General features: G+C 38.5%; 1 protein-coding gene across 2 annotated transcripts in view; it reads left to right on the top strand.

Moving 5' to 3' along the window:
• Positions 1-26,425, top strand: part of ANKRD13B (ankyrin repeat domain 13B) — a 73,397-nt gene that overhangs the window by 29,379 nt on the left and 17,593 nt on the right. For both annotated transcript variants that reach the window (XM_053457042.1, XM_053457041.1), the window contains exons 2-3: positions 23,533-23,668; positions 26,168-26,292. In XM_053457042.1, coding sequence (XP_053313017.1) covers positions 23,533-23,668; positions 26,168-26,292 — 261 coding nt within the window. The remainder of the gene's footprint in view (positions 1-23,532; positions 23,669-26,167; positions 26,293-26,425) is intronic.

Genomic DNA, 26,425 nt, shown 5'->3' with positions numbered 1-26,425 from the left:
ATGGGGATTTGTCCTCTGTTATGGCACAAGAGAGCTAAACCTTGAGATGCTCCCAATCAAGGACTGACTGCGGGACAGGCTATGAAGCTGCTGTCTGTCCTTGGTGAGCATCTTTTTTTATTCTTTTTGTATGGCACTAGAAATTATGTAATTTATAATGCTATTATGGCTAACGTGCAGAAGTAAGAGCACCCCCTCAACCAAACTTTGGTTGGTTTATATTATTGCTTTAAACGTCCTTTATATATTGCATGGCAAGAGAAAAAAAACTTGCTTTGTGGACCTGCTTTATCGGGAAAAGATAACAGAGCTAAAGCACATGCATAAGGCAAAAATACAGAATTTGATTAAAACAAAAACGTTATTTTAAAATAAGCCTTCATTTTACTGTTTTTTTTTTTTAAATAAACAAATGTCACGGTTCTCCTACAAAGAAGTTAGAGAGACAGACAAAATATTGGGTTCCAAAATATAAATGGCTAAGATCAACAATGTTATTTTGTTTATTAACAGTGTTGGACGATTTGGCCGATAAAGAGACCTATCCTGAATTATAATGCTAGTTTGTTTTGACACTTTGGTTAAGCATTATTTTAGGCTGTGATGCATCCAATGAGTTCTTGTTAAAAAGATTAGAAGGTCGGCATATTGTTCAGACCTTTCTCCTTCTATAGATTGAATATATAACCCTTGTATAGGATAACCCATAGGTATGAGCTTTGATGTGTAGTAGTTGTGAGGTTTTGTCTGTGGTGCCATATCCCTATCACATTCAGATTCTAAAACGTGCCATTTCACTCCTTCTGAACCCATCTGGTTGAGCTTCGTCAGTGATCCAACATTTTGAGGTTAGAATAACTTTATTGGATAAAGTCATGCCAGGATACATTTCATGAATACTGCATACTACACATAGCAACTGCAAAAAAAAGCCTATAGAATGATTGTCAAGGCATAGATATATGGTATATATATATATATATATATATATATATATACATATATATATATATATATATATATATATACACATAAATGTGTTAATAAGCGTTAAAATAACAAAATGCTCTCTGTCAAAACACCAATACTAATTTTATACACAAAAAACAATAGTTAACAAACTAACACGGCAAACCAAATATGAACTATGAAATGTACAAAAAATATATAAATATAAAATATAAAATAAAATTATATATATCAATAAAATGAATCCATTGTGAAAAGTGAAATACATCAGTGAAAAATGTATAGAAATAGTATACTTATATTGGCCTTGTATGCTTTTCTCTAATATGGGTAGTTACTTCCACAGCTTGTATGCGAGGTAGAGAAGACTTTAATCAAGTAATATGCATGTGTAGCATATATTGCAGTTGCCCTGGAGTTCTGCCCCAGCCATTTTATAAGCCGGTCTGCAGTGTGAGAAGTGCTTATACCTAGATTTTCTTTTTATGTAAATCTGTACCCGTATACGTGTTTTTTTATTTCACATTTTTGTTCTGTGGACTACAATGGTCAATACCGTTGCCTAATAGCAAAGTGCGTACTAAGTAAATGTTCAGTGAATACCCATAAGCTAAACAGAGTTTCATAAGCTGTGGCATTACACAAAAAATAGGGAACATTATATATGCCATTCACAGCTGGGGTGTTAGAAATGTGATAAATGTCTATTTGTGTGAAAAAATTCAGTTATGTAGAATTGTCAGTGCCTTTTAAATCAAAGGATGGTGAGTTCTACTTCTGGTGCTCAAACGGTTAAAGAGTGTTTGTGTTTGTTGGTATTGATATGATGAACCAGCGGAAATAAATGTCAGCTCCTTAGAGAGCTCTGTCCATCCACAATACATGGATCCACTGACATATTTACATTTAACCTTTTTAAGATTTGTTCCAGGGTTAATGTCAGTTCCCTTTGTCTTGTGATTGTATTGTTGCCCTGGATGACAAAACTAGTTAATACGGCCTTGCTATGTTATAACATTCATGTAGCTTCCAATTGTCATGAATTGACCAAGACAGAATAGTTCTTTTTTTGACATGCTCTAAGATCAAATGTCTCCTCTCGGTACAAACCCCCCCATCGCACTCGAATGTAATCTCAATCGATAATACGTGGGTCCTGTGTCCTTGAATTTTGTCGCGCTTTTAATAAAAAAAAGCCTTCTCCTTCCTCTGCACCAGTAAAATAATAAATGTTCCAATAACAAAACCCCTGTTGGGATATAATATCTTGTCGTCCTGTGGTCATTCATACATCTTCTGTCCTGTTTCCTATTACTATTGAATTGTTTACAGATTTTCCTTTTCTAAAGCCAACTCCTCAAATGTCAAGTGAACTGATTTTTTACAATCAATTTGTATAGTACCTTTTAAAAGAAGTGCAGGGGCAGAGGAAGGGTGAGGCGAGGGGGCGCACAGCTGTAGCCTGCAGGCCTAGTTGGGAGATCACAATCTCTCTCTAGTTGGCTCAACATTAGGGAGCGCAAGGTCTGCCTTCAGACAGGTGTGTACAAAGGCAGTGTATATGTGTGTGTAAAGGCAGTGTATGTGTATATGTGTGTTTATGAAAGGTGAAAAACAGTGCTTATGTCAAAGTGAAGAATGAAAAATTAAATAAAAATAATAATTTCTTTCTTTATCGGGATATACAGCAGCAGCCCTACACAACACTCTCCAAATGTTGAAATCTTAAAACAAAATCCACCTAGGGGCGCTTAGTTCACAGCTAGCATCTGCAGCTTTACTGTTGCTGCACTTCCCATGACGCTCAGCCAGCATCATGGAAGTAGTATGTCTGGCTGAGCCTTATGGGAATTCAATCTGTTGGTTATTTTTAATATGCATCACTGTGCTGACAAAAATGAAGCGTGTTTTAAGTGGCGATACATTTTAAAGTGCAATCGCTTGTATTAGTGAGTTCCGCAAGATTAAAAAAAAAAAAAGTGCCCCTCTCTTTGAAATGTTGGGAAGTATGGTGTAGTCAGTTGTTGCTGACTTAATTAAAGATGAATGTGTCTGCACTGTAGCTCTTGATATAGTGATGTGCACATATTTTATATGCTCATGTATAATTAAGATGAACATCAACATGATAACGATCAACAAATTAAGTACATGCAGTTGTTTCCACTGTCCTTGGCTAGAGCTCACGTGGCCGTGTCTCATTCCACCGTTTGTAAGGCTAACCAAGGTCACCAGAGAATCTAAAATTAAAGTAAGACATCGTGGCAGCGTCAAGTGTGATAGATTATCTGATGGGTACTGACTTTCCAAATATCCCTCCTGCTCTACACGCTTTGAATCATAAGGAACCGTTTCCAAAGATACTTGGATGTGAATGCAGCTCCATAGAGACGGTCTGTCTGCTTTGTGTGAGTCTGACAGCTAAACTGCTGAGATGTACTGCGGCAGATAACAGCTTAGTCGCACGAGGGGGAGGAAACACGCTGCAAAGCAGCCTCTCTACCTTTGTGATACCTCTTTTAGTAGACACACTAAAAATAAACAAAATAGAGTGAAGGGCTGGACTATCGTCTGAACTCAATACTCTGGACTGATGCCGATATTCCCCAATATTTTTCTGCATGTATTATGTAAGAAAAACATGCAACGCATTATACCTCCCAATAGTCCCAGTTTCGATAGGACAGTCCTGATTTTCAGGTACTGCCCTAGGTAGCTGAGCCGCTGACACACCTTTGTGGGCAGTGGGAATCATGTGCCAGCTCAGAGAATCCTTTGATCTCACCTGACTGGCCCCAGGAGCTGTAAAATCAATGGAAATCTGTGTTATTACAGCACAGACCTGCATTGTAGTCCCCACGTGACCTGCTCACAATATTATGAAGCCGAGCAAAGTGAGGTAGCTTAATTTGGGTAAGGTGGGTGCCATTCCTCGGGACCTGCCCACTTCCATAGGGGGCATTGCCCGCTTCTGATGTCGGCATGGTCTCTTGATGCATGCCTCAACACAAGATGTCCAGATCTGGATACCTGAAATGTTGAGGGGTATATAAGCTGATGGAACGCATCAGTATCCCTTTTAGATGTTTAAACAGTGTTCAAAAGTCAATTTTGTCATTGAGTTGAGCCAAATGTTTCTAACTGCAGGGTGTGGCAGTGGCGGACTTTTCCAAAAGTGATTCAGTCAGTAATATACAAGTAGAAGCGCATATACAAAATATGAATTGGCACAAGTGCTCACTAGTTTCTTGTTTAGTGGCCAAGAGCTCTGAACGAACTTGCAGGTGGAAGATAAGGCTCAATAGTTCCATACATAGTTGATAAGCATATGGAGATAGCTGCAAACAATGTGTACTCCACAGCCTCTATACTATCTGTTTGAAGCTGAGGAATATAATATATATATATGTATATCCCTCTCTTTTTGGCATGAAAATTCAAACCGCTCTAGGTGGGAAAGCTGGCTTGGGTAGGTGGCTTGTTTTTTAAGTATTCCAGAATGACTGAGCCCATGGTTCCCTTTCCCATTATAAGGAGTACAGATTACTTGGAAGTTGATTTTAAAGAAAATATTTCCTGCCAAGAGAGCTCCTTATCACCATGCTTGATCTGCACAAACCACATGATGATGATGCCCAACATTAGCCACATAATTATATTACATTTATTTATATAGCGCCAGCAGATTTCATAGTGCTTTACAATCAGAGTCGGTAGGATAAATGTAAAATCACAAACAATAAAAACTGGAGGAGAAGAGGGCCCTGCCCTTGTGAGTTTACAATCTAGGAGATATGCAAAGTATGGCAGCTTACTGCTAGTGGTGGTAAGATCTGGTCAAACTCTTTGTAATTATGAGAAACGACTTATTTTTCTATACCTAAACAAGGGTAATGTTTCCATGTAGACCAGCAGAAGAAAAACTATAATACTGATATAGTGATCTCATTATTCTTTATTGAAAAGAACATAATGTGAAACCAAATCATTGGTTAACCATGATGTAGAAGAAAGGAGTCACATATGACTAATGCTTTTGAAGTTGCCTAATTAATCATATAATTATGGTGGTCCAGCAAACAGAAGTTAAACAAAAAGGAATGCATAAATATCGATAATGAAAATCTATCCCTTGTGAAAAATTATGTTACTAAAATTAAGAGGATGACTAACTTGTAAAGGCAAGGACTAAGACCCAGTCGACTAATTTCAAGGAAAATTCTCAAAATCACAAGACCAAAACACAGTAGCAGCGAAAATGTGAAGCTGTAAGCATCCACGCGGTTCCCCTGTGGGTAAATTGATTATAGAAAATGTAGATATAAAACCAGTTAAACCTTGTGTAGGTCGTTTACAGCAGCCTTATGTATTGACAAATGAATTGTTAATGTTTGCATTTCATTTTGTGACTTGTAGAGCGCAGTAAACAACAATTATACACCATTGTGTTCATTTGCCATTGTGTTTAACACAATGACTTTGATTAACCATATCCCTTGATACTCTTTTGATAACCATCTCCTGGACTCGCAAGATCAGAGATATCTGTGAAAGGATCGGTTATTAACCTTCTGCTTTATAATTTATTACTGGCCCATTTGGAGCTCAACGTCTTAAAAGAATAAGCTTTTGTTTGTAGGAAGGTTCATGAGAGGTGGCAATATTGCAATTACTTCATTAAAATATGATATACCTACAGATCAAACAGTGATGGATATGGTGATTATAAAACAATTACTCTCTTCTTATAAAGCATACGTGAAGCAAAGACACAGGGCAGCCTATGGCAAATGACTTGATTTACAAACAATCAAAGCTCTTTTATTCACTTAGGCAGACATTGATATTGCATATATCCTGTTTGACATAAAATTAGCGCTTACCATTATTATAAATAATCCATGTTGCTCCATTACAATGGATGTGGCTGCTTTAAACTATTTGAGCTTATTATATGAAAGCTGACCCCCAGTACAATCAGTCTGTTAGTGTTATAAATATAAAAACGTGTCTGTATTTTATGAATCTTACTATAATTATTGAATAACATTTACTGTATGAATATATATATATTTACACTGTTATGCTATCAATAGCCACTATCGAGTGTAAAGTCAGAGTCCACACTCCTTGTTTTCTGCAATTAACAATATTTATTAAGAGAGGCTAAACAAACTAACAATACATATACAAATTACTATAAGTTAGTATATGCTGTTACCAAACTAACTATTCATTGATTGAATGGAAATAACAAAGAAACAGCAGGATAAGCCTGTAAACACGTGATACAATTACCACTCCCTTGTGATCATCTCCACGCAGACTCAGAGAGAGAGAGAGAGAGTAGTGATGTCCGGATCATGAACGAATCGTTCATTTGATCCGGTTCTTTTTAGTGATCCGGATGAGTCGGTTCACTAGACTGAACGATTCGTTTGTAGCGGTTCAGTCTGTGAATCATCATGCAGCTGTAACCTGATCCTAGAGCTGTGAGTCATCTGCAGAGCACTCTGGGGTCAGATTACAGCTCATTAATTCTCACAGGAACGATGACTCATAGAGTCAGAGAGTCGTTCAAAGAGTCGAATGAACCGAAGAGTCGAATGAACCGAAGAGTCGAATGAACCGAAGAGTCGAATGAACCGAAGAGTCGAATGATTCGAATCTTACAGGGATCCGGATCTTACAAGGATCCGAATCTTACAGAGATTCGAATCATTCAGAGAATATTACTGATACCATACTTTTATAAATAAATACATTAATAATGTTCACACTGCCCCCAGGATTTAGATTCCCCTGAGTTTGCCCCCATTTACCTATAACTGCACCTACAGTTAACTTTATTAAATTAATTAAATTAACCCTCAATCATCAGCATAAAATTAACCCTTATACCCCATCAACCATAACTGCCCCTGAAATTAACCGTAAAGATCCCATTAACCATAACGGCCCCTGAAATTAACCCTAAAGACCCCATTAACCACAACGGCCCCTGAAATTAACCCTAAATACTCCATTAACCATAACTGCCCCTAAATTAATTGCATGTACTCCAGATAAATTACCTAATAAATTGGTATGGTTGATGGGGTCTTTAGTGTTAATTTGGGGGCAGTTATGCTTAATGGGGTGTTTAAGGATAATTTAGGGGCAGTTATGCTTAATGGGGTCTTTAGTGTTAATTTAGGGGCAGTTATGCTTAATGAGGTGTTTAGGGTTAATTTGGGGGCAGTTATGCTTAATGGGTCTTTAGTGTTAATTTAGGGGCAGTTATGCTTAATGAGGTGTTTAGGGTTAATTTGGGGGCAGTTATGCTTAATGGGGTTTTTAGTGTTAATTTAGGGGCATTTATGCTTAATGAGGTGTTTAGGGTTAATTGGGGGGCAGTTATGCTTAATGAGGTGTTTAGGGTTAATTTGGGGGCAGTTATGCTTAATGGGGTCTTAAGTGTTAATTTGGGGGCAGTTATGCTTAAAGGGGTCTTTAGTGTTAATTTGGGGGCAGTTATGCTTAATGGGGTCTTTAGTGTTTATTTGGGGGCAGTTATGCTTAATGGGGTGTTTAGGGTTAATTTGGGGCAGTTATGCTTAATGGGGTGTTTAGGGTTAATTTGGGGGCAGTTATGCTTAATGGGGTGTTTAGGGTTAATTTGGGGGCAGTTATGCTTAACGGGGTGTTTAGGGTTAATTTAGGGGCAGTTATGCTTAATGGGGTGTTTAGGGTTAATTTGGAGGCAGTTATGGTTAATAGGGTGTTAAGGGTTAATTTTAGGGGCAGTCATGGTTGATGGGGTGTTAAGGGTTAATTTTAGGGCAGTCATGGTTGATGGGGTGTTTAGGGTTAATTTAATGGTGAGGGTTAATTTAATTAATTTAATAAAGTTAGCTTAAGGTGCAGTTGCAGGTAAAGGGGAATGTAAATCCTGGGGGCAGTGATTATTAATGTATTATTTATAACAGTATGGTGACATTCTCTGAATGATTACAATGCCAATGAAGGCAGAGAGTCGTTCAAAGATCCGGATCTTACAATGATCCGGATCTTACAATGATCCGGATCTTACAGTGATCCGGATCTTACAGTGATCCGGATCACTGTAAGATTCGGATCTGTGTAAGATCCGAATCTTTGAACGACTCTCTGCCTTCATTGACATCACTGGAGGCAGGGGGGAGGATTCATAATGAAAGGGGCGGGGCTAATCGTTAGTGTGCCTGCACGGAGTTACTGGAAAACAGTAACTCCGTGCAGACACACTGAGTGATCCGAAGATCCGGATCATGAATCGGATCATTTCAGTGAACGAATCGAAATGATCCGATTCACTTTAATGATCCGAACTTCCCATCACTAAGAGAGAGAGAGAGTTGGCAGGACTTTATAAACACAATAAGTCCTCCTTCTGCTGGACACTCCCCTGGTAACCTATCTTCTCCAGTGACCCTTAGAGACCAAGGTGATAGAAAAGGGAAATGACATTGCATTGGGGGAGGGAGTGGAAGGTGACCAAATGTCCTAACTGATTTGCCATGTGCTCTGCAGAGAAGAATCTCCATTAATGTTTGAGACCATTTTAAGATCTTGTATAGAGAGGCTTTGCCCATTGGATCTCTGCATCAGAACACCATTACACTTCATTGGCATACAGTTGGTTGTCAATCATGCCTTCCTTTTTACAGTTAGTAATTAAACACAGGTAGTTTAGTTAATGATAAAAAACAATCCTATGTATTAAAGCTGTTTTCATAGTAACAATATGAATATATATCTTGATTTGGCCACTTTAATACTAGTACATAAGACAATTTGTACATATGAGGGAAGATACATGACGTGGAACTGGGAGGAACAGGTTTATTTTGTTCTCAAACCCTTTTTACAATGTATGTTCTTCTGCTCATCTGGAGCTGGATTCCCTGGTACTGTGGTCTTGTCTTGTGGCCAGATGAATCTCGCCTTTTAATCCAATGGCTATGGATAGGCGACTGCTATAGAGAATATAGAAGATATAGAAGATGCGTCCGGTATATTAGGCTTTGCCCCTTGAATACCAGTGCTTTGTTTTAATAGTTAACTCAAAAGAATCCATGAACAGTGGAAATATTATTTCTGCACAATTAATGAGCATTTTTCTTATTCCATATTTTTCAGTTGAACGCTAACAGGATCTTTAGGTATTATTACATGGCTTCCCTTCAGAGCCATTTAATAATTTCTAAATAATACGCATTGTTTATGCGTCATACCTGTCAGTATCCTAAAGATGTACCAATGCACTGGAATTCCTAATAGCAGGAAGGTACCAGTATACTAATAGGTGCTGATTATTAAACATAGCTGGTGTTGGATAAGGTCATGAGAGCTTTTCCTGGAATAGCTTCCAAACAATATGTATTTCTATAGCAGATCTGCTTTATGATCCCTTGATGAATAGGACAATTCATCACTCCTACACACAGAGCCGAGCCGGTGGCAGACTGTCAAAAATTAATGGCTTCAGGCACATCCGAGTAATATAAACTGTAAGCATCCTGGATCGCAGACATGTAAAAATGCACTAGGAATTTGGCTCTTTAGCCCACGAAACCCATGGTTCAGTGTATCATTCCTTTTTCATTTGTATTACTATTGTTATCATAACGTGGCACAGAGAGTGAAGAGTTTTTAACAAAAACTGTAAAAAATGAAGAAATAAGATCATTAATGGCCGTGTTTTATTAGACAGATTAGAACCCACACTGAAGGAATGTCCTCTGGATTTAAATGCTTCTTCGGTAATAAAATCTAGATGTTTTTGTAAATCTTTCACAAAATCTTGTAATTCCTTTTATTTTTTTAATTAGCCCTAGTGGAACATTTTTCTCCTTAGAATTTATTTACTGGCTGAGCGTTACTAGAGACCAACAAACTCACCTTATGTACTCCAGGCCGCGCAGACGCAGGCGGTGGCAGGGAGCGGAGGGGAGAGTGGGGCGCTGAGCGGTTTATGAAAACTTTTTCATGAATGAGCCGCTTGTTCATGAGAGTTGTTGTGACTGGTGGGCGCCCGCTCCCTGCCGCCCAGGGGGCTGTGCCCTGTATGTATTCATTTCCATACAGTATAAGCTTTGATTTTCGGCCACATTTAGGAGTCTTTAGATGGAGTTCAATCATACCTTTTATAGGTCTTTCCTTCCGATGGAATGCAAACAAGCAGGGAGTATACATGAACACGCTTCCAGCTTTAAACATTAAAATCAATAGAAGTGCCCGTAGCTATTTACATGCACATGCTACTTGAACATTAATGTTTATCTAGGACACGTGTGTTGGCTGCCACTAATCTCTCAATTGGATCTGAGCTCCCATTGACTTTAGTGGGAATGCTACAGAACATGTCCAGAAATGGTAATTAAGTCCACTTCTTTCAAAAAGATGCAATAAGGGCTATGAAGAAATTGAAAACTAGAGAACAGAGCCCAGGGGTGGGGGATGGGACAGGGTAATACAATGCCATACCATATCAGTGGATCAGATATAATCAGTGTTATCAGGAATGGTGGAAATGGAAACCAACTCAAGTCATATCAAGTGGTAAGCTCGCTCGGAAATGGGGGGGCAATATGCTGTTGAACCCAGGCCCTGGGCAACAGTGTAAATACAGGCAATGCAACACCACAACACATTAGCTATGGAGTCAGAGATAGATGGTTTAACATCATAGCCATTTGGCTGAAGTCAGAACAAATTGATTAATGAACGGAAGGAGAGGAAGGTGGGAGACTGAGTGGGTCATTGATCCTTTAATTGGCTGTATAACATGATGTCTTGGTGACTGACCATTATTTGTTTAAAGTGAAGCACTTAGTCATTCGTAGCTTCTCTCCCCAATATTGTTGTAAATGTCCCGTTTATAGGCTCGCAGCAAAAGCAGCTTTTCAACATATTTACATAATGTTAAGGAACATTTGCATCTGCACGAGATGTATGAAACACCTGTTTTGGCATGACTTTTGTGCACAGTGAGGACAGTTGGATTTTTTTCCAGCTATTCCTTAACTACAACTCCCACTATCCTCTGCGAGCCTCCGCATAGAAAATGTTCATCTTTGGTTGATCCACGACCTTGAAAGTATTGGCTGCTTTGGAGGAAATACAGTGGAGGAAATACAGATCAATCCCTTGAGCACAAATGACCACTAAAGGTGCTGTTCTACTTTTATATTGATTTGTCTCTATAGCATGTAAAGCAAATAAACAGCAGCAGATCAGTCATCTTGCATTTTACTTAAGGTTTAATTGCGTTAAAACGATGCATAAGCTTTTAGGAAGCTCGTTCAAGTTCCATTGCCACAAACCTACCCATGCTTTCTTTTGTGTCACATGTCAATTTGTGTGCCTGGCAATATATTATATATATATTATACACATATAATACTGCATCAAAGTTTTGTAGGAATATTTTCATTTTATTAAATATTTTAAATATATCCTAAATTTCTTTATGATGTATATAATATATTTTAATGTGCTTCAAATAGTTTAAAAGGTCTTTTTCATACGGGTTGAGTCATAACTGAAAATGTTATTTCTTTTGTTAAGATTTCTTACTTTTAATATTAAGTGATCAGAGGCAGCCTATGACAGGTCAGGTCAACCCTAATATATCAACTTTACCGCAGAAGTAACAGCTCTGGTTAGTTTATCAGATGGCAATGAGCCTGTAATTCATACTGGTTAAATATTGTGATGATACACTGAATAATGTTCATGTTTATTGCATATGTGCATCTATGTGTATTTAAAATTCCGACAGTGTCCCACAAATTGATCACTGGTGTGAATACAGTTGTGGCGCATGTATATATCATCATACGCATCATACACATAACTTTACAGCAGCCTGGAAAAGAGACTTTGTGAATGAGGCTAATATGTGAAGTCGCTGTGCTCTGTGAGTAGGCAAATTTGATGTAAATGGAGTCATCAGCATTTCACTGTAAGACATGCCACTCAATCAAGCATTGTGTTCAGTGAATTGCCCAAAGACATTTTTCTTTTGTTGGAAATGCTCTACCCCTAAATTCCCCAATAGATTATTGTCCCCCTACGATACATTAGTTGCTCTAGAAACAATCAGATACGTATTCTGAGTTAGACTACTGGGCTTAGGGTGGCAGGGCCAGGAGGGCCCCATTATACCACTTCTCAATGGGCCAGTTCCAGGGGAGATCTTAGATCTCCTCAACCAGCCCATTTACACTATGGAGGCTGTGCATAGTCCGGAATAGAAGGTGCCGTGCATCTTTAAACACCCTAGAGCAGGGATATGAGGTCATATCCAGGCGCTGCATGTCTTAAAGGCACGGCGCGCCTTTTAACACAATACAGACTCTGACGGAAAGAGGATGGCCAGGGATGCTGCTGCCCATCATCGGGTCTACGGTAGTGCAGAAGGTAAATGCATCGCTGGAACCAATGCCTAGTAATACAAGAATGTCTATGTCAATATATATATATATATATATATATATATATAACCATACATTTTTTAGTATTATCTGTACAAAATTTCACATTGGTTTTCACATCCTACCCAGTATGTGCCTTTGCATTGGCTTATGTAATCATTCCCTAAAGATGTTTAATGACATTAGAATGTGTTGATCATATTAAATGTGGATTTATTCACATGTACACACTCAAGTGTCACACACAGCATTGCCTCACATCTGCAATCTCTGTTTTTTTCCTTTTTGTGTTCCTGCATTCTTTCCCAGAGTGCCCCACGACATGTAGAAGTCATATATGTGCTGTTCGGAATTCCATAATGCAGAGTGCCTGGCGACATAATAGAGTCACAAAGAAGACGATTCCCTGTAGTTGCTGTTATTATGGCAGTTAGATTTATTAGGAATTTTCTTGTTACATAATGATGGTGTTTCAGTGGCACTCCAATATTTCAATGAAATGCTTTTTGGGATATCCTTACCACTTTGTACTTTTATATAATTACCTATTTCCATAATTATTCTCAAACATGTAGGCAGATAGAATTAACAGAACAGAATTAACGTTTCAGCCAATTAATAAAATAGCTTTCTATGAGCATGCTCTTATCATGTGTATTGTCTGATTGTTGAGACAGCAAGAGATGATATATTGGGATACTCTGAACCCCTTTCTGAGGTCTGTCAAAATCCTCTGTGTAACACGGAGTCTATCCAGCACCAACCTAACCTTTCTAAGTCAACGTGTCCCCAGGTTACACAACTCAAATGGTCCAAGGCTTCAAAACTGTCATTAAGTGTGTTAACTACGGTATATTATGAACAATGACTGAATGAGCTGTTTGTAGCAAGAATGAATGCACTTCTGTTATTCTGATTGCTGACAAACTGGTTTGACTGTTATTGATACAAAGCATGTACTGTATGTAACTATTATCAGCGTTACGCTTTATTTAGAGAGTACCCGCAAATGCTACAGCGCTGTCACAATCAGAGGAGAGTATATGAACAATACTCAGCAATACAGAAAATTAACGTTAACGTGAACAAATAAAGAGTACAGAAGTGGTTTGTGTGTGGTTACAATCTTTTAGCAGGTTGAGGGAGAATGAGACAGAAGGCGAGCTACTGGTTCTTTGAGGATAATTTTATTGTATTGAAGGTCAAAAGGCTGATGGGGAGAGATTAAAGAACACAGGTTTTTGGGGTATTATTATTATTTATTGTTTTATATAGCGCCATCACATTTCGTAGCGCTGTACAGTGGGGTAGTATGAGGATAGATTTAATGCTTCTCTAAACACTTATTTTTTTTTATTAGTTTTCTCCAGTGTCTTAGTCTGTCAGTTTTAGTCTTGTCATACCCCATAAATACATGTATTGTAAAAAGCGCTGTGTAATATTGGCGCTGTATAAATAAAAGATAATAATAATAGTGTTGAGTAGAACAGTGTATAGTTAGGTTTATCTGCTTGGAGATCATCTTTGTAGGATGTCTCCTACAGCCCCATGACTACATGACTGTAGTAGGGAAGTGTATAGTAAATCCTTGTTAACCATTTCCTTTTTGACTTTCGTTGGCGAGGTGGTCAAGCTGGCTGTGAGTGTAAACTGAGCTGTGGGACTTCCGCCCTGTGTGGTCAGCCCGACCCTGGCACCGGTTCATTTGGCTCATCTGCTACTAGGTTTCTGCTACGTTTTTATCTTCAGTTATGGGAGTAAAAAAGGGAATGAAGGAATTCTGTGCAGTTCAGCTCTAGTTAACCGTACCTCAAGGAGCCATGTATTGGGCTTAAGCTCACATCAGTTCATAGGAGGTGAAGTAGGCTTTCTGAGCTCGTAGGGCTTGTAAGGTAAAGTTTTGTGGGTTTTATCTAGCAAAATGAAGCTAGATTTCAATGTTATACACAAAACCTAGAGACTCATACCATCTTGTGACACAACAGTGTAACACTATAGGGTTAAAAACCTAGACCTAGAGGTAAGGGTTTACCACTTGTTGTGAGGAGGCAGGGCAGATGGACGGTTATTTTATTTTTATCCTGTAAACCTTCTAATTAGGACAGGATGGTTTCACTTTCTCTAATGAATCTCTGGCGCTTGGGAGAAGCTTAATGCATCACTCCAGCTCTAACTAGTAATTTGCTTCTTGCTCTTCAGGTGTTAAAAAGAATTTCATAAACAGGATAATTATATCACATTAACGGATGATTTTGTCACATTAAACGGATAGGAAGACGGTTGCGTCAAATGAGTTTTGTAGAAGGATGGCTATGTCAAGCCAGGTTTTGGAAATTCAAGTGTCATATATTAAGTAACACAGCTGATATGTCTTGCATGTCACATATAGACAATAGTAGAATCGGATGATCTACGGTGCACACCAAATATTAAAAAGTACAAGTAGTAGTTTACCAAACATAAAGTGTTTATTGACAAAATAATAAACAGACCACAAAATGAAGCACCAGATAATATCAGTGGGAAAGGAGCAGAAGTATATACTCAGGAGCAATTATTTCATATATAGTCATTTTCCTTCCTTCCTACGTTCGCTTTTTTTTTTTTAGATCTTAGTGGCTCCAGTCTTATGCTTCATTCCTGCTGAATGTCTGCAACCTGTGATAAACCAATATACACTCCTGTTCAAAACTTTGGGATCACTTAGCTGTTTTTATGGAAAACAAGGAAGTTTCTAGTTTTAACATAATTGCAAAAGGGTTTAGTTAATAATTAGTTAATAATTAGCCTTTTACACTTAAACTTGGATGAGCGAACACAACGATGGAACACAGAGTGATGGGAGTGATAAAGTGTCTCTGTACGCGTATGAAGATATAGCATTAAAAATCAGCTGTTTCCAGCTACCATATTTATTTACAACATTAACAGCGTCTGTGCTGTATTTCTGATCAATTTCATGTTATTTTAATGGACAAAATTAGCTTTTCTTTCAAAAACAAAGAAATTTCTAAGTGACCCCAGTGTCAAAGGGCTGTTCATTATGTCTCTTCCCACGTGTGAGAGAAGCAACTTGGAATGGTAACGTGATATGAATTCTGTCCTGTAGTGAAGTACGTTTTCTCCCAGTACACTCAATGGCCCGGTTAAACCTGCGCCATGCATGCTACTAAATCCGCTCAGTCATTGTGCATTATCTTAAATGGTCTTTAGACAATAGCTGACCATCCAGTCTGCCAGAGCTTCTAGGCGGTAGCCTAGGTTTTTCTTTCCCACGTGGTTTACAAATCCTACTGGGCTTTTTATTTGCTGTTCTCGTGTGATCAAGAGATAATTCTGGTTGTTGTTTTCTGGAGCAACAGCGCCATAGAGATGAAATACAGAAAATTAAATCTGCTTCTCTTTAAAGTGGGAACAAAATACATTTTTCATATATATAACTCAGCTATAATAAAATGAATAAGTGTAAAATACCAATTAAAACAAATATTAGTATATTTGTACAAAAACAGATTAGGGAAAATCTTGCATAAAATGTTCCCCATCTTTTTATTTTTTTCGCTAGGCGGGTGACTATGGCTCAATGGCTGAGGGTGCTGTGGATCTTAGGGCCGGACCTGTTCCGTGGTATGGTTAGGGACATGGCTAATAGACAAGTCTGTACCAAGCCTTTTTATGTGACTCTTTGACATATTGACTAGTATTGATGTTAGAAGCAAGGCATTTAGAAGGCGCATAATGTATTTTAATACATACATGCGGTATATTTTGTACATTAATGTGACTTCAAGGCTGAGCTCTGAAAAGCGAGGCATCGGAGATGAATGCATGCTAGAAGAATGCTTGTTTACGCTAAGAAGGGGAAAATTTAAATCATGTTTATTACCTAAACCCTTAAATATATACTTAACCCTTTGCGTACCAGGGCAGTAAGCTACAACCTGGAGAGTAGTGTAGTGATAAAAAGGGTTAAGCTCTGGAGGCGTTCTGGTTCTGGTTCTCACAGTTCAGCTACTTCCTCTGCTTTATGGTTGCTTATATTTTGGGAAAAATTTGTGCTGGAAGAGAATCTGTATTTTTTTTTGTGCATCAAAAGAATTTTGCAGCTTCTAGGAATTCTGTTTACCCCGACACAATGCAAATCAAAATATTTCTGTATATTTCTGGGAGCCTATAAAAAAAAACTGAAGTTTACAAACTGAGCAGCAAAGGATTATTTCAGAGACACAGGTCTCAAGAGCAGAAAAAAAAATCTAATTTCACCATGACGTCCATGGAGATGGGGTTCAAAACATCTCAGAAAAAAGGGTTTTATGTTACAGAGAAATAACCGTGTAAATAGCACAAGACCAGAAACTCATATCGTGTATGAGGCAACAGGATTATTTCTGGAAAGGATTTGGGCATTCAGCTAGTATAAGGCTTCTAAAGTCATCTTTAGTTATAAAAGTGTTACATTCAGCAGGGTAGACTTTTTTGGTGGCCAAAAGTGTAGGTAAAAGTATAACACAAAAGGTAGCAACACCAGCAGACGCAATAGTGTTGTGATTGTTATGCTAGATCGACTTCAGTATACATTAATATATATATATATAAAATATGATTTACATTAAGGGTGTAAGGCAGGCACGCACAACTCCTGTCCTCAAACGCTGCAGATAGGCTGGACTTCCGTGTATCCTTGCCTAAAAACAAGTAGTTTAGAAGGGAACCATGCCCAAAGTTTTTTAAATAAAGCATAAAACATTGCCTACTTATACTTAATGCTTTATTGTAAATAATTTTAATAGTTAGTTCTACAATGCAGAATTGGCATTGCACACACAGTAGTGTACAATGGCGTTGTGCAAATATAGAGTCCAAAAATGGCATCCAATGCTCCATACTCAAGCTGCACGTTGCCCAAAATGTAGCAAAATGCAGCCTTATTCTTTCCGTTACGTGGCTGTGTCCAAGGCGTGTCTGACGACATTGGAGGCTATCACAGTCATGTTTGGTCTGGCTAGGAGAGGCAACTGTGAAGAAGGAAGACATGGTAACCTGGGCACATAGATGGAACCATGAAGCAAGGACTCCCATTGAAAATTTCATGTAAGCTTTCCAGTTCACCGCCTAACTGAACACCTACCTAGTATGCAGACTTTACGACGTTCCCTACTGACTACACAACTATACACAAGCTTCGATATCCAAGAATTGTGGCCTGTTGTGGCCTTTTAAATATCTTAATTTTTTGCACGTGCTGTTCTTGGGCAGATTTAGACAGGTCAAAATGGCTTCCTCCTCCGTGGATAAACCGTAGACCATGGTAATCTCAATATTTAAAATATAATCACGGCTTGTAAACTTTTAGATATGTATTGTGAATGTTATACATTCTTTTTATGCGTAACCGGAAAGTTTTGCAGCTGCAGTTTATTCCATTTTTAAATAAGACCTACGTGACTGTACTGTAGGTTTATGGAGACTATGGCAACAGTCCGTCTCTATGTAAGTTTCTTTGCCAATAATTGTACCTGTGAGCTATTTTTTGGGACAAAGGTCCTTTCTTTGTGTGCGTGTTCTCTGCACCGTGGGAGCCGAGTACAGCAGCTGCACCGAGGAGGTGTCTGATCCAGTGACTGCCACAGACTCCCTCAGACGGTGACCTTTGTCATCTACATTTTACATGTTTTGGACAGCCGTGTATCCATCTGATACCATACACAAAGTACAGGTTATGATCATTATTAGTTTATTGACTAGACTAGATAAAGGAAGTTTTATTTTACCGAGATGGTGATAAATAAATTGAACAGCCTCCCATCAAAATACAGTGAGGGACCTTAAACAAGCATGGGATAGGCCTAAAGCTATCCTTAATCCGAGACAAGACCAAGGACTGATTAAGGTATTTAAGGGAAAATTGGCAGACTGGCCAAAATGGTTCTTATCTTCCGTTAAGTTCTGTTTCTATGACTCTGTAGGGGAAATATTATGGATTGGGGTTCTCCACAATATTCCACTATGCACTAAACCAGTTTATAAGTGGACATGTATATATATATAAAAAAAAAAAAAAAAAAAAAAGAAGAGTGTTACCTGTCCCTTACATCAACATTTGCTTTATGCATCTTAAGCATTTTGGTTCCAGAGGGGCCTGTACCTCGTTGCTCACGTCCCACGTACAGTCAGGTATAATCCGTCAAATTTATAATGAATGCAAAGCATTGGGATCTTTTGCAATTTACTTGTCCTATAAAAAAAATGACTTAAATGTGAATTAGAAGTCTCTTGGGAATGGGGCTGCCAGATGGTTTCTTTAAAAACAAAAAAAAATGGATGTAAATGAGAAATGATTACATGCAAAATATGTGTATACGTGTATACGTTACAAGCAAAGTGGGAGATCAGGTATAGTACACATGAATGTAGTAGAACGTCAGCTGTTTCTTTGTTATTTTTTTTACAGACTACCCACTGATATTTAATCTAGATATTAATTTGTTTCATATACAGATAAGATTTATAGAGGAGAAGCCTCAGAGTGCTGAACCCCAAGACCTCATATGCCGGTACCCTGTATCAGTCAGTAACAGGAGAAAGCTCCCTCTTGAAATGAGATTCATTGGTCTTCCCAAGCAACTGATAGCTAAGCCTCAAAAAAACAAAAACATAAAGTGGTGTATACTAAGCCTGGGTGTTCTACAGAATACTTAATTATATGTTTTTTTTGTTGTTTTACAAATTAATGCATAAAGTATGTACTATTCCAAAGACTAATGAAATCATACGTATAATAAGAGAATAGAAGAAGCTGCAAGTCATTGCATTGACATCACATTCCGTTTAACTTTTTAATGTTAATAAGATCAGATTCCACACTTGCCACAAAGCACCCAGATGTTGCGTAGAATAGCCAATTTTCACATTCTGTCTGTAGCATACATATATCAAAAATATTTATATGGTACTGTGCAAAGGCTTTAGGCAGGCGTGGAAAAAGATACTGTAAAGCACAAATGCTTCTCTCTTTTCATGTAATCCCAAACAGACTTGATGATGTTGAGGTGAGGGCTGAAGATAAGTTAACTTCTTAATGGATTTGGCTGGATTTTTAGGGTCATTGTCATGCTGCAGAATACATTTGGGGCCAGCCAGATGCCAGTATCTGCCTGTACTTCTCAGCATTGAAGAGACCATTAATTCTGTCCAAATGCCCAACTCCATTTGTAGAAATGCAGCTCATAACTTGCAAGGTACCTCCACCATGCTTCACTGTTGTCTGGAAACGCTCATTCTTTTACCGCTCTCCAGCCCTTGGCCAACCACTGCATCTACAGTCCTCAACATTACCTATTTCTTTGTGCTTCTTCAAAAGAGCTTGGAAAGAACATCTTGAAGCCTGAGAGAGACATTGTCTGGTTTCAGTCTTGCCGTGGTGTGTGACTTTTGACATTAAATTGTCTTCATCAACCTCACCTTGTTTAGCTGTTCCTCACCCAGTTTTAGTCCTCATACGCAGAAGTCTCTGTTTAAGTTAATGAATGTGTTTCAACCTACATATTAAGTTGTATGATCATTAGCACCCGTTTGGTAGAACTGCTTAATCATACACCTAACTACATGCCTACAAAATTCCTGAAGTCTACCTAGAAGAATTGATGCAGTTTCGAAAGGGTGGTCCCACCAAATATTGATTTCACTCGCTTTGCATTTTATTAAATGACAAACATAGACTATTAGCATGTAAATTTTTGAAAATATTCTTCCTTTACAGAATTTTTCACACCTACCTAAAACTTTTGCACATACTGTAAGTATGCTAAAACATCACATTTGCGAGCATTGTATTCTCAGAGTGTAACATGAATAGTGCAGCTTTAGGCTATAGTCCCCCGTGGAGACCTTTATTTTTCATTAGAGACACGAACTTCAAAGAACACAGTAGTACAGCTTCTGCTTGTCGTTTTTCAGCATTTCTGTCCGTTTTAGCAATTTTACTTCTGTAATGATCAATCAGCTATTCCACAATTGCTAGCTATTTGGCTATAATAAATAAATGTTAAGACTGTGTGGTTCTACACATTTATTGTTCCAGTATATCAAACCTTGTACTAGCATTGACATATTTTTGTTATCCCTTGCATCTCTGCTATTTAAAAAAGGGATCTCCTATAAATTCTATATACCGGAGGACAGTTTATGGTGAGCGTAGCTCTGTAGTAAGTAGAATCAATATAATTACATTAGTGAAACATGTAATTAGTTGAGTTTATTAATTTATAGGAATATGTCACTATGTTTGCACACGAGTGTGTCAATCTATATGTATGTCCAAATGCACCCAATGTATTTTTGAATGTTTGTAAGTATCTATATGCTTTTTTGGGGGGAGGGGGTCAGCTCTGGATTTCACATAGGGGACCTGGTATCCTAATGCCATCCCCGGCGTTATTCCCATTTCCTCCCTCTTCCAAAACCCTGCGGTTGTTTTTATTTCAACATTACCTGCTGCGCTATAATTTACACCGTAATAACACAGGGATGGAAATAGAAGTGTTTTTTTTAAAACACAAGGTAAATTATGTGTCTAAAGAAATGACTATATCCCTAATGGACACCGCTAACCTGGCATTAATTAGATAATGATAACGGAATTATTCCTCCCACTCTTTCAGGGCCAGGGCTGTGACATTGCCTCTGAACTTTAGTATGTAATTGCAGTGTGCTCAGAAACTGGAAGTGTGGAAAACAGTGCAAACAAACGTTGTTTCACAAAGGAAACAGTCTATCTTATTAGTAGTATTAAGGAAATTACAACCTGTACCAAACACGACAATAACCGATTATCAACGTAGCCCCGTGCGTTGTTTAGTTTGTGCGTATTCACAATGAAACTGTCATCGACACCAATCAGCAACTTAACAATAGGGCAGAGATAACTTAAGGGGACGCTCAAAGTATCATATGCATTTTAATACATACAAAAATAAAAAAAGAATGCACAGTAAATCCATACAACAAAATATGATATTTACTAAGCTACATAGAAATATATAAAATGCAACACAGTATCAAATATTTCAGTATTTTAGTTATTTTCTAACAATGTTTCAGTGACTTTCTGGAACACGAGTTTAGCGCATCTAACAAGCTCATTGTGTTTCCAGTGTTAGAATGAGCAGCAGTCTCTATTTCCAGGGGGCATTTTTCCTATTGATGACTTAGTCGCATGATAAAATCATATTTACAAGTAAGAACACAACTCAGTTTACTTTGAAAATCATGGAATAGCTTTATCTTCAGTCTGAATCTTCCCGGCCAAAGATGTCTTTGTGTCTATGCGTTTGTGTGATATAAATATCATGGGAATTACAGAGTGCAGCAGCCGGTGTGCCAGAGGTTTCTTACCCTCGTGCCCCTCTCACTGCTATTTTTGTATTTCGTGCTCGGTGCGCCGCTGCCCTGATAGAATGTGTTTGCATCATTCTCCCATGTGGCATACAAAGTCCTTGCCGAGCAATAAGCAGGCTGAGCACGCTTGCAGTAGCTTGGGGAGTTATTGAAGAAGCCAGGCTACAGAGCAACCCACGTGCCCAGCCGTCTGTCATACTCTGCAGACCCCTGGAGACCACTATGCTGGCAAGCCCAGGTGGTGGGGCTCCTCGATATTTGTGCCATGTTCATAGGGTGTCAGGCAGCATCTGCATCATCTTCTGGAGATTTTGCACATCATGAATAATTAAACCCTAAAAACTGTAGAATTCATGATGAATTTACATCTGAAAGATTTAAAGAACATATATATATATATATATATATATATATATATATATAAAAAAAAAAATATATGTATATATATATGCCCACTCTCAAGGTTTGCACCCAAAATCTCCTGGCTACGACTTAAATCCAGCAAATGAAATGCATAGAGCTTATATGCTTCCTGCGCTGTTGGTATCGTGCCCTTTATACGCATGGATGCTTAGTGCTCTTAGCAAGTCAAGCTAATGAAAAATTAACCTGTTTTCCATTTCATGTAAGTGGTCTTTGCAGGAACTGGGGAAACCGAGAAAGAGAAATAACAAAAAACCACAGGAGACGTATTCTGTCTGGTATCCGTTTCCATGACACTGGAATGTCTGCATGTAATTACCACCTTTATGATGGCGCTATAATGCTTTAGGCTTGCGATCATACAATGCGATAATGATGATTCCATGTTCTTGGTGTGTTTCAGATGTGAAATTGCAATTTGTCATTTTATTACATAAAGTGATCACGAAAAGGCAGTATGGCAGGTCTAAGGGTAGCATTTTGTGGCGCTGTGAAATGGGGTTTATCCAGTGGGAGAGTAATCAGGGTTAGTGTGTTTAAACCATTGCTCAGTGATGATGATACCACATAAGCAGATACAAGTTACCCAGCGACATTAATGTACCCTCCTGGTGTCACACAGAGTCTGTTTCTTTGTCCTTGGGCAAGTAAGTGGCATTTAGTCGCACATTTACCCACCCAGGTTCTGCCAATTCCTTGCCCAATAACGTCTGACTGGGGCCAGCCCTGATGTTGTGCACAAGAGGACGCGCTCTGGATAGACTACCCTCGGAAGCTGAAAATTATGCCTGCACTGCTAACTTTTAGATATGAAGGTCCACCTTCGAAAAATGTTCAGTTTACCTCTCGCCCAAAAAGTAGAGCTGCCAGTGCCTTACTTTTTAATTAGGGAGATTTTTTTCCCCACTCTCCAATACTAGGAGGAAAGTTATTGTATGCTCACTTCAGGGCTCTAGGCGCACCAACAGCAGTCTATAGAGATGTTTGATATATGCTACAGCGCTAACATGTACCCTGTATCTAAAAAATACCATGTTTACTGCCTCAAGCTAAAATAAATGAATGGAACACACATGCCTTACTTCTTCTTATTATTCTTTTATGATAGTTTACTTAATATCCGATTTTATTTTTTTTCCTTGGAGGATGTCACAGATGATGATCTGTACTTTGTAATTTGGTACCTATAGTGTGTTGTTGGAAAGTTGTATATTGAATAACCCATGTGTGATATGGACTGTGGTAGGTCTAACGTTGAACTGACACTGCATTTTCCCTGGTACAGGAGCAGATTGAGCAGGTGGACCCCAGGGGCCGGACCCCCCTTCATCTCGCCACCACACTAGGGCACTTAGAGTGTGCCAGAGTTCTGCTGACACATGGGGCCGATGTCAGTAAGGAGAATCGCAGTGGATGGACAGGTGAGTGGTCTCAGTAATCACTGTGACATATACTATGTGGAATAATGTGGCAAGATACAGATTCAAGTATGGGTGAAGTCTTGGTGACTTATAACAGACAGCTGGTGTGTAAAAAGTATACACTTTGTGGTCAGCTGGACCCCCAAAGATAAACTTTACAGTTCGCTGAGGTCCCCTTTGGGTCACGTTTCAGTACCATGGACAGGGATTGTACGTTACACTTCTTTTTAAATCTACGTTAAAATCAATGTATTGTAAAAGAGACTGACATTTCTTAAGTCACATCAGCTGTAGATTTACACCACGCACCATTAACCCTCTTAGTTGGTTTACTGATTTTCAACAAGCAGCTGCCAAGTACCTATTGAAGACTGGGTGACATGTTACAGCCATCAAACGGATCAATCCCTGTCTACTCAGAGTGGAAAGGAAAAACACCCTGATCTTTACTCATTTTTTATACTTTACATTGTTCTAAGATCCCGAGTAATGCAATTACAGTGTATGCACGAGCTGATCTTGGATAATCTCAACATAATGGAGTGTCCTGTATATAAAAATAGCCTTAAGTAATGGAGTGTCTGGGCATTCTGTGTAAAAACCCTGCAGTGTACGAGACAGAAGAATTACATTACACTGTCTAATCCATTGTTTGCTCACCGAACGAGCTACAGAAAGCATGTTCTTCTAAGCATCTTCTACATAATCATATTTAATAATAATTCACTATATTCACTTTATGTTTGCTAGGTAAGTATACAGCCTGTGTATGAATATGCAAAGACATAAAACAGTGTGCTCTTTATATATTCTTACCGCAGTGCTATCAAGTAGATATATCCATTATATGAAATTATAGTATAATACAAATGCGTAATGTTGTTCTGTGTAAGATATCATCTGTATAGTCATACAAAGAGCATTGTAAGATGTATATGGTCTCATCGGCCCATGTTTGGAGGCAGGTTCTCTGTAAAGGATCATGTCACCTGTATAATCACTTTGCAGAGATATCTTATACACTGTCAGGGCTGGTCTTAGTGCTGGTCTTAGAACCTTGACTCATAGTTGAGTTGGCTGTTATACTTGATAAGTTTCAAAATGTATAAAAGTAGGTCTTGTTTTAACTGTTAGAGGTAAAACGGGTGACTGCAATTAATGTTGACTGCACAAGAGGTCTGTGTCTATATTTGCATGTTGTATATAAAAAGATATGGAGTATATGTGTGGGGGCTACTGGGAGGCTTCATTTCCCCCAAACAACTTGTCTGTGCCATCTTTGCCCCGAAACAGCTTGTCTTTTCCACTTGCCTCCCAGTATACACTCACATCTATGCTAACACACTAACACTTCCACATTAATGCTTGTACAACCACTTCCACATGTACATGTTAACACAAACATATACATACACATTCATATTAACACACACATTCATGCTTACATACACTTATACATACACTTACATACACTTAGACATTTATACTCATATACAGTGATACATACACGTTGATGTTCACATAAACTTATACATACACATTCATGCTCTCATTTAAACGTATGCATACACATTAATGCTCATATACGTAAAAAGATACATAGATATACATACAAACATACACATTCATACTCGCATACATGCAAACATACATAGCACATACATATTCATATTAACACACGCATTCATGCTCACACAGACATAGACCTCTCCTGCAGCTTTTGGTTCGCTGCTCACACACTATGCGAGCAGCCTCGGTTTCACCACAGGGTCACATGATGTAACATAGCGTGACCTTGCTTCGTTACTGTCTCCTCATGCCAGCTCAGAATTGTTCAGAAAGGGTCCTTCCGACACGGACCGCTACGGTCCAAGACAGAAGGGCCCTTTCTAAACGTTTATGAATCGGCATGAGAAGACAAACATAAGTGGTCGCGGGGGCTGCCCAGGCCCCCTAGAGCAATCCCGGGGCGGCTGTAGTTACACAGCTGGTTTGGATATTATTGTGTGAGAACAAAAACTAGGTTTGCATGACGGTCCCCCTAGCTTTGTATGTCCCCTCCTGGGGACCCAGCTCACCGGGGAATTCAAATCCCAGACCGAATCATTCTGGGACTGTCTATTGTGTAAAGAAAAAATGTTCCAGAATTGTAGAAAATGCAGAAATGTAGTTATTGTACTGAGTATCCAAGAGCCTGTTAATACACTAGCAATGTGATTCAGAAACGCGTTGTTAACAGCAATGATTCAGATACATTTACTTGAATTATACTTGCAGAGGAGCTAAGAGACATGGAGCTAAAACACAAGCCAACAGCAAACATTTTAATGATAAAAATATGTTATGAAAAATTATATTTACCAAAAAGCAATATAGATTGTTGGTATACTATGTTGATTTTGAATGGTGCAAGCCGCATGCAGTTTCTTTGCTTGCTCTATTGCCACTGCTTCTTGTAAAAATGTTTAATGTAATCACATAATAATTGTCTCCCGTTAGTGCTTCAGGAGGCAGTCAGCACACGTGACCTAGAACTAGTGCGGTTGGTATTACGGCATCGTGATTACCAGAGAACCATAAAACGGCTGTCAGGAATACCAATTCTCCTGGAGAAACTACGTAAGGTAATCGGAAACTGGTTAATGGTTTTGGTTAATGGACTACATTGTTGTCTTCTGGTGCCTACAAATAACTCAACCATACATATCAGAGGTGTGAATGTTTCCCAGTAAGTACGTTTGTGGCTTTCATTTGGTC

This window comes from Spea bombifrons, chromosome 2 (genome assembly GCF_027358695.1).
Source record: "Spea bombifrons isolate aSpeBom1 chromosome 2, aSpeBom1.2.pri, whole genome shotgun sequence".
NCBI classification, from domain to species: domain Eukaryota; kingdom Metazoa; phylum Chordata; class Amphibia; order Anura; family Pelobatidae; genus Spea; species Spea bombifrons.
The sequence above is the reverse complement of the archived record's forward strand: the minus strand, read 5'-3'. Positions and strand labels throughout refer to the sequence as shown.